At 46.9% G+C, this 12,451-nt stretch overlaps 1 protein-coding gene across 1 annotated transcript; it reads right to left on the bottom strand.

Moving 5' to 3' along the window:
* Positions 1-871: 871 nt before the first annotated feature.
* On the bottom strand, positions 872-12,227 carry GABARAPL2 (GABA type A receptor associated protein like 2). The gene is made up of 4 exons (XM_025369401.1): positions 12,064-12,227; positions 11,678-11,733; positions 10,370-10,542; positions 872-1,474 (listed from the first exon to the last, which is right to left on the bottom strand). Exons 1-4 carry the CDS (start codon positions 12,095-12,097, stop codon positions 1,384-1,386), a joined length of 354 nt encoding a protein of 117 aa, XP_025225186.1. The 5' UTR covers positions 12,098-12,227; the 3' UTR covers positions 872-1,383.
* Between the last annotated feature and the right edge of the window lie 224 nt (positions 12,228-12,451).

The following is a 12,451-nucleotide window of genomic DNA, read 5'->3' as shown; positions in this document are numbered from 1 at the left end:
AAAAAAATACAAAAAAATTAGCCGGGCGTGATGGCGGGCGCCTATAGTCCCAGCTACTCAGGAGGCTGAGGCAGAAGAGTGGTGTGAATCCAGGAGGCAGAGTTTGCAGTGAGCCAAGATCATGCCACTGGGCGAAAGAGCGAGACACCATCTCAAAAAAAAAAAAAAAAAAAAAAGATAAAAAGAACAAGCTAGGTGTAGTGGTGGGCACCTGTAATCCCAGCACTTTGGGAGGCTGAGGTGGGTGGATCACCTGCAGTCAGGAGTTTGAGACCGGCCTGGCTAACATGGTAAGACCTCATCTCTACTAAAAACACAAAATTAGCTAGGCATGGTGGCACATGCCTATAATCCCAGCTATTTAGGAGGCAAGGCTGGAGAAGTGCTTGAACCCGGGAGGTGGAGGTTGCAGTGAGTTGAAATTGCACCACTGCACTCCAGCCTGGATGATAAGAGCAAAACTCTGCCTCAAAAAAAAAAAAAAAAGACAGTAAGGATATGTATTCATATTTAATTATCCTTTTTACTATGTTATTATACTATCCTTTAAATGATCCTATTTACTTTTAAAATACTGAAAAGAAACAAGAAGCCAGTAAAAGTAATTTCCCATAAAGGGCAGAGGTGGTTAGGAAGCTGGCGGGAACAAGCCTTCTCGGTGTATACCTTTTTGTATTGTCCTGATACCTCAATCATGTGAACATATTAGTTATTCAAAACAATGTCTCTCCTTATGACCCTGGCCATGGCTCCCGGTCCCAGGATGTGCAGCCATGACCTCCACAAGCCCTCTTCCTGACCTGCCAGATGTAGGAGCCTCTTCTCTGACCCATCCAAAAGGAGGTGAATAAAGGACATGGCCACAGTGCAATGCCTTTATGAGATAATTTTTATTGTTAATTATTTACCTTAATAGTTTCAGAAAGAGGAACAAATTAGCTCAGTCCAACATGATTGGCAGTTGGCATATTCTAGTGAAGCAAGTGTTCTGACTGCTAAGGATTTAATTTGGATAATTTTAATACTTAGCCATCTAACACTTCAAGCATAACCCAGAATAAATGTATCACCTTCCCTTTCACTTTAATACCGCGCCTACCTCACTTTGATATAGAAATATCATTAAATATGATTTCCAGAAGGACAAGTTTCCTGGATAATACAGCCATGAGGACAGTGCACAGAAAGAACAACTCAAAATAAAACTCTGTATGATAATTTACTAATCTAAGGAAACAAAACCTTCCAATATATTAAGAAATAAATCCAGTTACAAATGCACTAATAGGTCTATGTGAAGAGGTTCTGGTATAATAACTGAAAATGGCTGGCTATTTACAAGATACACAAGCAGTTACGGTGCACCTAGCCCAGCAATGGCCCTCAGAAGCCAAAAGTGTTCTCTCCGCTGTAGGCCACATACAAGAATCCATCTTCATCTTTTTCCTTCTCGTAAAGCTGTCCCATAGTTAGGCTTGAAAGAGAAAAACAAAAAAAAAAATCATTGAAAATTGGAGTCCAGGTTTCAGGAGAAAAAGGATGGCCTGAGGATAGGAATTTAGTAAAAAGACTTCAGGTGTCAGTACCTGCTGTGTGCTTATAATCCTGTTTTAAATAAAGAGAAAGGAGCCATAAAAAGATTAAAATAAATGAAGTCTGCAGAAGACAAAGCCATTTGACATCCTCCCAAGTAAATCCTTTAAAGAAGCCAGCTCCTTCAGGGGACTGTGGCTGGTTAACACATGAATACCAAGGAGGAGAGAAGAAACTAAGCAAAATGAAAAACCTGAAAGGCTCACCTCTGTGTGGGTAAAGGACCCTAGCAAGGAAGAGTAGTTTGGGTTCATTATCATAGAAGCTCCCCAGCTAAACCCCTGTGCCCCCAAAGATCTGTATCATCATCATCAAAGAGAAGTTATTTTCCGCACACTTAATGCAAAAAGCTGTAAATGTATCTGGGATCCAAAGAAGCCTGCCCAACCTCCCAAAGAACCTTCCAAAAATAGATAGTCTTCAAACTAAACGTGTGTGGGTAGGAAAGCTGGCTTTCCCTAAGTGGTAAAACAGACTGCACAGTGGAGACCTAATCTAGTTCTGTGCCATGAAACTGAGCTGGACCAGCTCCAGAGTAAGACTAGTAACACCTGGATCCCTATGCAAGCTCTGCCCTGTGACTGTACTCTCTGAGATGAGAGGAGGTGCAAATGTGTTAAGACCATGAGTGGAGGGGTCAACCAGAAACAGTAGTAAGATGCTCAGTCTAAGACATCTGAGGTCACTAGCCCAGATAGGTCGGTCACAACAGATCCTTAAAAGGGGGACTCATAAACCAAGGGCCAGTGGGGAAGATAAGGAGCAGTCCAAGGCCTCAACCTGAGGAAGCAGTGACTGCCCCACCTGCTGCTTTGCTCCTCAAGAGCTGAGTGGGACCTCCATGTAAACATGGACGAATACCACATTTATGAAGGGGGAGGTTTTGAGTTTTTTTTCCTATTCTTCCTGCCCCATTTGCAAGCTTAGCTCGGATGGCTGTGTGGGTAGATGAGAATTATTAAGTAACAATGTGGGGGAGGGCTGATTATGAATATGAAACAACCTGTCATCGGCATCTTGTACAATAAAAACGGTGCTCCCTGTGAGGATCTCTTAGCCTGGAATTTGTAAAATAAGGACTCCCTGGAACAGAACTGTTCAACAGAAATTTCTGCTATGACTGAAATGTCCTGTATCGCTGCTACAACACAGTAGCCACTAGCTGCATTCAGCACTTGAAAATGTGGCTCATCTGAATTGGGATGTGCAGTGTAAAACATAAAAAAGATTTCAGACTTAGTATCAAAATGCAGCAAAATAGCTCTATTTTGATTACATGCTGAAATGATAAAATTATGTATATACTGGGTCAAATAAAATATATCATTAAAATTAATTTCCGCCAGGCGCAGTGGCTCACGCCTGTAATCCCAGCACTTTGGGAGGCCAAGGTGGGCGCATCACCTGAGGTCAGGAGTTTGAGACCAACCTGACCAACATGGTGAAACCCGTCTCTACTAAAAATACAAAAGTAGCCAGGCGTGGTGGCGCAGCTACTCGGGAGGCTGAGGCAGGAGAATCGCTTGAACCTGGGAAGTGGAGGCTGCAGTGGGCTAAAATCGTGCCACTGCACTGCAGCCTGGGCAACGAGAGCAAAACTGTCTCAAAAAAAAAAAAAAAAAGTTACATTTCAACTGGTTTTATTTTTTTAATGTGGCTACTACAAAATGCTTAAATTACATACGTGGCTTGCATCCGTTTCTACTGACAGCAATGCCCCAGGACAGGACTTAGGGGGCAGTGGGTAGAGGGAGGAACAACACCTGCAGCCGTGGGCCGCAGCCTTGGCTGCGCATCAGAATCTTACTGGAGAGCTTTAAAAACATCTCCACGCCCAAGCGCTACCCAGACCAACGAAATCATCACTATGTTTTTGTTTTGTTAAGACAGAGTCTTGCTCTGTCGCCCAGGCTGGAGTACAGTGGCAGGATCTCAGCTCACTGCAACCCCTACCTTCCGGTTCAACCAAGTCTCATGTCTTAGCCTCCCAAGTAGCTGGGATTACAGGCGCATGCCACCACGCCCAGCTAAATTATTTTTTTTCTTTTTTAGTAGAGGTGAGATTTCACCGTGTTGGCCAGGCTGGTCTTGAACTCCTGACCTCAGGTGATCCACCCACCTCTGCCTCCCAAAGTGCTGGATTACAGGCATGAGCCACCGTGCCCAGCCTCATCAGCATATTTTTTAAATGCCTAAGATGATTCCATGTGCAGCCAGGTTGAGAAGGAAGATGCTTGACCTTTTGTTGTGGGAGAGAAGGGAGGGTCATCTTTAAAAGCTATGTGATTAGGAAGTAGAGTGACGAGCCAGGAAGTGAAATGACAAGCCAGAAACTAGCAGAAGGGCTTGAACAAAAGCTGAGTGTCCCAAGATTTTTACCCTGGTGGTTGAGAAGGCCCAGAGAATAACCCCACTTTCCTCTGAAACTCCTCAGAATGAGGCTAATGGGAAAACAACTACAGCTACTGCCACAACTCTTTACTCCATTTGTCCAAGTGTCCAGGGTGACCCTGATGACAACTGTCATAACATCTCCCCACTGCCATTACCAGATGGGTTTAGATGCAGTAGCGGACACTGTGTGCAATTCAGAGTCGCCCCATAGTGCCTTTGTCAAGTTTGGTCCCAAACAGACTAAGTTCTGCTCTTTTTCTAGCAAGTTAGAAGCCCTAATACAATGATTCTAAATCCCGTTGCTACATTAGAAACATTTGAGGAGCTTCATAAACACCAGCAGCCCACCCCCAGGCCTGTGTATGCTATCCATGGTGAACAATGACCACTGGACCGCTACTGTTGAAGGCACGTCCTGAGACACTGATACCTGACTCGGCAGGAGAAGAGGCCCACAATCATGTGGCTTTCATTCCTTTCTGGCTTTAGATTCCATTGTCTTTTAAGTAAAACTTGGGTTCATCAATCTGTTTAAGCAGTGCCCCAGTAGCTACAGAAGCTGACAGTAAAAATCCTAACTATAATGGCAATGTGTATGCGCGAAGCACTGCTCATACATTACATATGTTAACTCTTTATCCTCAAAACAACCTTATGAGGTAGATAGTACCATAATCCATAGTTCATAGATAAGAAAACTGAGGCACAGAGATTCTAAATTCACTCCAGGTCAAAAAACTAGGAGACCACCACGGTTTGCTGCCTCCAAATGTCCAAACAGCTAGATCTGTTCTGATGACCTAACATTAGAGTCCTTGTACCTTCTGCAGAGATCTTCCTTAGAACAGTGCTTCTCATACAAATGTTGGTACCAATCATCGGAACATCAAGCTCCCAGGTAAGGCGACTGCTGCCAGTCTCTGCATCACATGCTGAGTAGCAAGGTCTTAGGGCTCTCTCCTTCAGATCTTGTAATTTGACAACTAGATGCCTTAGTGCCTAATGACTTAAGAATCCAATATTTCCCCTTTTCTGACACACAACCTCATGTGGAAACTTAGTTGGCAGTAGCACTGTGTCCTTATAGTCAGGATGCCCCTTGGGCAAAGAACTTGGTAACTGACAATGCTCAATGCTGAACATGCATCTAATTTTGAGGCTTTACTGGGTCTCATGAAGCAAGACTGATTTGAAAACAGCACTTATGGGATCGGACTGCATACATGCAGAGTCAGAATAACTTGGCCTGCAGCCAAAATGAGCTGGGCCACAAATAGACTTAAAAAAAAAAATTAACTCATTTTTTAAAAGTCCCATTAAAAGGATATTCAAATGGAAGTGCAGAGAGACAAAATGCAACCCTCACTAGCAGGCAGTCTATTAGCAGAAGGCTGGTGTGTCAGTTTGGGACACATTCCACAAACCTCTGAGAAGATAAACTTCTCCCTCAGAATTTGGAGGCCTGAGCTATACACAGCACTGAGCAGGCTAGGATGCCTGAGGATCCTGAAGCACGGAGGCAGCTCTAATGCATCTATCCAGCTAAGCTGCACAGGCTTGCTGGATGCCCTGACAACTTGCAAGCAGCACTGCAGCTCCAAGCCTTGCTGCCTAAGTTGCTGGGAGGTGGCTGTAGAAAACACTGAAGATGGCCTCCAGTCCCTAACACAAATGCACACCCTGTGGCATCAAGTATCACATGCATTCATCTGAGAAAGATGCTGCTCTGAGTACAGAGGCACTGCCACCTTCCAAGCTCTGAGTCTGGCAAGGAAAAAAATGGGTAAAGCCAGTGGTAGATTCAAGCTATGGAGCGAATCTCAGGTGAAGTGGGACCCTGAAGTACTGTGTGAAAATGAACTTAAACTGCCCCTAAAGCCCTCTCCCCAACCCCTCCACTGAAGGACATAGATCCAGGCAAAACCATTTCTCCAGTGGAGAAACTGTGCAATAAAAAAGGGAAAGTTACAGCAGGATCCACATCAGGAATGGCCATGTGACTCTAGACAGACATCAGTTTATGCTACTCAACAGCTCTATGCATTGGGAGAGGCTGACCTAGAACTGTGTGGATGCCCAATCCCTAGAGAACCTGCGTTCACCCCAACCAAGGGCAGGTCATGGAGGCTGTGGGGTCTACATTGACTCATGAATTGGCTGGGCTGATGAGCACACCTGGGCACCCATCTGCTTTGGAGTCCATGTGCTTCCACTGGACCTTGGATTATCTCTTCTCCAGCAGGGCAGGATAGGTGGTAGGAGGTAGAAAGGCAATGACCACTACTGTCAATCCTGGAGAGGCACTGGCTTCACAGTCAAAGTTAATAAGGCCCTGATGCTCCTCAAGATTCCAAAATATAAAGATTAACCACTGGTGGTTGTTCCTTTTTTTGTTTTGATTTTGAGACAGAGTTTCACTCATGTCGCCCAGGCTGGAGTGCAGTGGTGCGATCTCAGCTCACCACAACCTCCTCCTCCCAGCTTCAAGCGATTCTCCTGCCTCAGCTCCAGAGTAGCTGGGATTACAGGCGACCACCACTATGCCCGGCATAGGACAGCACATATTTATCTGATAAAAAGGAACAACTAGGCCGGGAGCAGTGGCTCACGCTTGTAATCCCAGCACTTTGGGAGGCCAAGGTCAGCAGATCACCTGAGGTCAGGAGTTAGAGACCAGCCTGGTCAATATGGTGAGACCCCATATTGTATTTAGTAGAGACCCCGTCTCTACTAAAAATACAAAAAAAATTAGCCAGGCGTGGTGGTGGTCGCCTGTAATCCCAGCTACTCGGGGGCTGAGGCAGGAGAATCGCTTGAAGCTGGGAGGCGGAGGTTCCAGTAAGCCGAGATCGTGCCACTGCACTCTAGCCTGGGCGATATGAGTGAAACTCCGTCTCAAAAAAAAAAAAAAAAAAAAAATGTCCTGTCCTTAAGTATTTACCCAGAAATGATCCAAGTGCTTTAAGCACATTTCTAAATAAAGGATGAATAAGTGTGGGGTGAAGTCATTAATTGGGATCTGAAGGGTCAGGACTTGGATTTCTTGTTACTCTGTCCTAAAACCCTGACTTGGGTTACTGGTATAAGCTGCTTTAGGGTGGATTCTCAGCAGATTGGAAAGGCAAATGGGACTTGGAGAGAAAATGGCTTTGAAACAGTCTCCGTTGCCCTGATAATCACTTTTCATTTCCAAGACATCACAGCTTCCTTTTACTGAAGATCTCTTTAACATCCAGAAGCAAATAAACACCATACTCTTAAACAGCACAGGTTTCCCAAAGTCAAATTATAATATCTGGCCAGGTGTGGTGGGTAACACCCATAATTCCAGCACTCTGGGAGGCCAAGGCAGGAGGATCACCTGTAGCCAGGAGTTTGAGACCAACCTGGTGAGGTGGGAGGACTGCTCAAGCCCAGGAGTTCAAGGCTGCAGTGAGCTAAGACTGTGTCACTGCACTCCAGCCAGGGTGACAGAGCAAGACCTCGTCTCAACAACAACAACAAATAGTATCTTAGAAATATTTTATTTAATGATATACTCCTGTTTCTATTTTAAACAGAGGATTAGCAAGACTCTTATCTATGTTCTAAATAAACAAAGACCAAAGACCATTGACTGCCAGGTCTGAGTTCCCCTCTAAGGCCATGAGTAGGAAACCTGTACACTGATGTTTTTTCTGAAGTTGTGTCTGAACAAAGGCATGGTTCCCCTTCCGTTTTTGGCCCGATTCTTGATGCAGGCACCTAAGCAGAGAGTTCAACTTTCCAACGCTAAATGGGAAAAGGCCATTGTGATTCCCTTTTCTTTAAATGAAACAAGAACTTGAATTTAGGAAGTAAAACCTAGGGACTTGCCTCTGTCTCTATTTATAGAATCAATATTTAATACTAACTACTCTAAATAAAAATCATGACACTTTACATGGTGACCGCCTGTTTTCCACTCCAAGGCAGAAATAACTGAGAACTTCCTCCCCTTCAGCCTCAGACATAATTGATCTTCATGCAGACCAGTCAGTCATCGGAGAGGGAGGGCTCCTGCAGACTTGAATTCATCCCTTCTTTAATTTCCCCAGCCACTCTTTGAAGCCAGCAAGCACTGCATGAAGGTTAAGAGAGGCTCCATGCTTCCCTAAGGAGACTGAAAAGACCTGAGGAAGAGGCTGCAAATTGTCTTGGGAAGAGATGGTGAAGCTGAATCATAGCCAGCTTTAGGAAGGACCCTGTGGCACTTTTTGTTTATGTTTATGGCTGATTTACATTTGCATAAAGCCCAATGATGTCACAAGCCTCTTTTGTTTAGAAACAAATTTGTATTTTTAGCCCGGTGTGGTGGCACGCACCTGTGGTCCCATCCCAGTTATCAGGGAGTCTGAGGTGGGAGGATCACTTGATCCTAGGAGGCAGAGATTGCAGTGAGCTGAGATTGTACCACTCCACTCCAACCTGGGCAACAGAGTGAGACTCTGTCTCAAAAAAAAAAAATTTTCTGAGAATAAAGCCCCAAAATGAACAGTTGCATTAAATGTAGGGTGACAGTCATTAACTGGGGCCAAAAGAGCTGACAGCCTGGGCAAAAGGGTCCCAGTTGGTGACTAAATCCTGAAGGGTCAGGACTTGGATTTCTGGTTACTCGGCCCTAAAATCCTGACTTGAGTTACTAGTGTAATCTTAATCTGCTTTAGGGTTGATTCTCACCACACTGGAAAGGAAAACGGGACTTAGAGAGAAAATGGGTTGAAGCAGTCTCTGCTGCCTTGAAAAATCATTTTTCATTTCCAATTCTATTTCTATCTCAGGGATAATGGGGGAGGGGAAGTTGATAAGACCTGTAGCCATTTTAATTGCCAGATTACTGTGGAGCCATCTGAGTAATCTGAAGGTCTCCAGAAACCTGCTTCATTTCCTTTGAGAAGAACCAGAGAATCAGAATTGTGGAAAATAAACTCAATGCCATAGGTCCTAGTCACTTACTTTCTCCCACTGAGCCACCACCTCCGGGGAGTAGGAAACACAGGGTCACCAAGACTCTGCAGAAGTTGCAGATGTTATGAAAGAAGATTACCTCCCCAAACACCTTAAGGAAAGCCCAGGGTAACCAAGGATGCCCAAGGCTTCCTCCCCAGGTGAAGACACAGCCCAGAGGCCTGGGAAGGAAGGTTGGAAGAGCCCTATGGGTGACAAGATCACCTCAAGCAACACCACAGCTTCCAGAGCTACAGCTGTGGCAGACTAGTGGTGTCCAGTGGGTAGGCCCTGGGCTGTCTCCTCAGGTTGAACGCTGGCCTTAGGGAGGGAGCTTCCATTTCTCCCCTGCCTTTCTATCAGACACCAGGAAGTGGAGGTGGAGGACACTGGGAAAGAGGAAATCAGACCAAAAAATAGCCAGAGCTTTCCACCTTTAACAGAAGTAAGTAACTGGAATTTGGCAGAGGCCTCTTCTGGAGTCTTCAAGGATTTTCACCAGGAACCTATGTGGGCAACATTGGGCTAGTTTCCAGGGCTTCTGAAAGCCTTCACTTTTAGAAGTATTACTTCTGCGGGTGGTATATGAAACCTACATTGGGTCACTAAGATAAGATGTGGCCAGGAACTCACACTCAGGGGAGAGGTGGGGGCCAGAATCTGGATCAGGGCCTAAAACTACCCACTCAGTAATGGGAAAGGACTGACTAAGATGTCAGACGGAGCCCCTCCATTTTCCTCTTTCCACAGGGGACTAAAGCTGGGCTATCAAATACACAGAAAAGGGGAATTCTAATGCCTCTGCCTACATTCAGGCCACAAGTTACAGTCCCAAAGACTGCTTCCAGGCAGCACAATAGTCTGACAGTCAAAGCAGGTGCTACCAAGGGAGGTATGAGTCTATAAAAAGACTTCAGAGCCCTTTACTGTGCAGCAGTCATTTTGTCAGACTTGAGGATCAGGCAGCTATAGACACTTACAATGTCAAAGAGTTGACCAAGTTTGGAAGCAAGCAAACTGGATGATTAACTGAGTGAGCCTCAGCAGGGCCCACAGGCTCCCAGTGGAGGAGCGTGCCAGGACTGCCTTCGGGAAAGAAAACCTCATTTCAGGCCTCAGTTCTACCTATAGCTTAAGCCTAAATAAGTTCTCAACTGTTTTAAAAGATTCTTGGAGATGTTAGGCTGAGTTTCATCATTTTTTTTAAAGTCCAGGCCTTGTTCTATTTTCTGAATCCAAAATGCACTCTTATATATTGCAGCCATTATTTTCCTGCAACCCCTGATGTCAGGGAGCACAAAATACAGATTTCTAGTCAGGACCCCTAAGAGTTTTCAGACTTCCAAAGGTTTGGAGTTTCGTAAGCAGCCAACCAGATGTCTAATACCAGAGGGCCCATCTAGTAAACACCTCTCACCTGGACTGTGGAACTGTCTTATCCACAAACAGGAAGATCGCCTTTTCAGAAGGAAGCTGGATCCTTTTCCTGATGATCCACATGAACTGAGCCACAGTGATATCAGATGGAACCAAGTACTTCCGTTTGTCAATGTCAACAATCTGAGAGCCTGAGACCTTTTCCACAATCACCTGGGAAAGTAAAGAGAGGTCAGGACTGCGTTTCCTAAAGGGAGGCTCTGGCCTCACATGGCTGAGGAGCTGACGAACAGAGTGTGGGCAAGGAGGTGGGTGGGAAACTGCATAGCAGGAGAAAATATGTCTTTGGCTTAATAAACCACACGCTCTGGAGATTAAGAATTGATATAAATGTGTTATAGGGAAACGGTAAGTGCTTTTCTGTGGTCAATTATGTAAGAGAAATGCAGCCCTTACTACTAAGCTTTTCCACATTTTATCTGGGCAGACCTAAGAGTATCTGGGGAGGATTTCATCCATGGTCCGTTACTCCAGGACCCCAGAATGGATCCACCTTCACACTACAGGAAACACTACTGTGTTCCCAAGGAACACAGGAGACAAGAACGGATGGACTAATGGGAATGCCTGGAATTTCAGCCAGCCAAGAACCAAGCTCTTCATTTGGCCTGTTGCTCCTCTCTGAACAAGTTTCAAATCCGTCCCTCCTACTCCTTTCCTGAGACGAATTATTCACAAGCAAAGAGCTACAATAACAGGCCTTAATGTCCATTAAAAATTAATAAGGATTACAAAACTGTCTCCCCAACCATGGAAGAAATATAACATCATATTTATTATTGACTAAGAAGAAAACATGGCAGAAGGGTTTTCAGCGGCTTTTCACATTATTTTGGTCAGGCAAGGATGACAGGGTCAAGGTGAGGTAACGGAGCTAGAAGTTAGGTAAAGATGGAGGCTCAAAGTAAAAGATGAACGTCCTGAGACTCAAGTACCACTTCCAAGACCAAAGTGACAGTCTCCCTCCACCACCATTCCCAAAAGTGGCAGTGACCTGTTGCCCTGTCCTAGAACATCGTTCCTTACATAATTGGCCAGGGAGCCCCGAGGCTGCAGACGGCTCGCTGGCCTAGATCGGGAGATTCAGCACTGAGGCACCCTGAACAGCACCAGCCCGAGCCCCTCACGCCTCGGCCCTGGGACGCCTCATCTCGGTCTGGCCAGTCAGTTACTATTAACTGGGACTGGAATCTCAACTTGTCAACTGTTGAATGGCCTGGGGCCTATTACGGGTCCCAGACGACAGAGGTGACAGCGAGGTGAGGGGGCGGAGAGTCCAAACACTCACCGGAACCCTGTCGGGATATTTCGCTCGAATCTTCGCGGACTCCACGCATCTGTGTTCTGTGGGAGAAACAAACAGGGCTGACGGCTGGGCCTGCCCCCCGGTCGGTTTCCGGCCCCCGGCCCTCCTCCCCCTGCGCCCTGCGCACAGCCCAGGCCCTGGTTCCGGCGTCCCTGCGGCCGCGGTCCTGTCCCCTACTGCTCCCAGCAGGGCCCGCGGAGGGTGACACGGGGTCAGGAGGCGGCTGCCCCAGGCACCAGGGCCTGGGCGACTCGAGACCGGAGCAGGGCATCCGCCCCACTCCACCCGAACCAGGGCCGCCACAGTGGGGGAGGGGGCCCACCCGCCGCCCCGGCCCCCAGCAGCCGGGCCGACGGCCAAGTGCTTACCCAGCGAGTGGTCCTCCTTGAACATCCACTTCATGGCGGCGGCGGGAAAGGGACGGAACCGGCTCTCGGAGCCGCGGAGCTCAGCGCACCGACCACAACAACAACGACGGCAGCAGCGGCAGCGACGGCGGCGACTACACGGCAGGCGGGACTTCCGGCTGTCGGAGCCTAGCAACCGGTCGGGGGCGGGGCTTCCGGCGCTATTTGCCAGGACGCCGCGCCAAGGGGCCGGGCCGCACGTAAAGGGGCGGGGCAGCGGATGGCCCCCTCGGAGGATCCTAGGCTACGGAGGTGATGAAGTTGGTTACGGGGACGTCTGTGAGCAGTATCTGCGACCCCAGGAAGGAATGTTCGGGGAACTGGTGACAGGAGTGGGGTCTCGGGAGCG

Source organism: Theropithecus gelada, chromosome 20 (genome assembly GCF_003255815.1).
Source record: "Theropithecus gelada isolate Dixy chromosome 20, Tgel_1.0, whole genome shotgun sequence".
Lineage (NCBI taxonomy): Eukaryota > Metazoa > Chordata > Mammalia > Primates > Cercopithecidae > Theropithecus > Theropithecus gelada.
The sequence above is the reverse complement of the archived record's forward strand: the minus strand, read 5'-3'. Positions and strand labels throughout refer to the sequence as shown.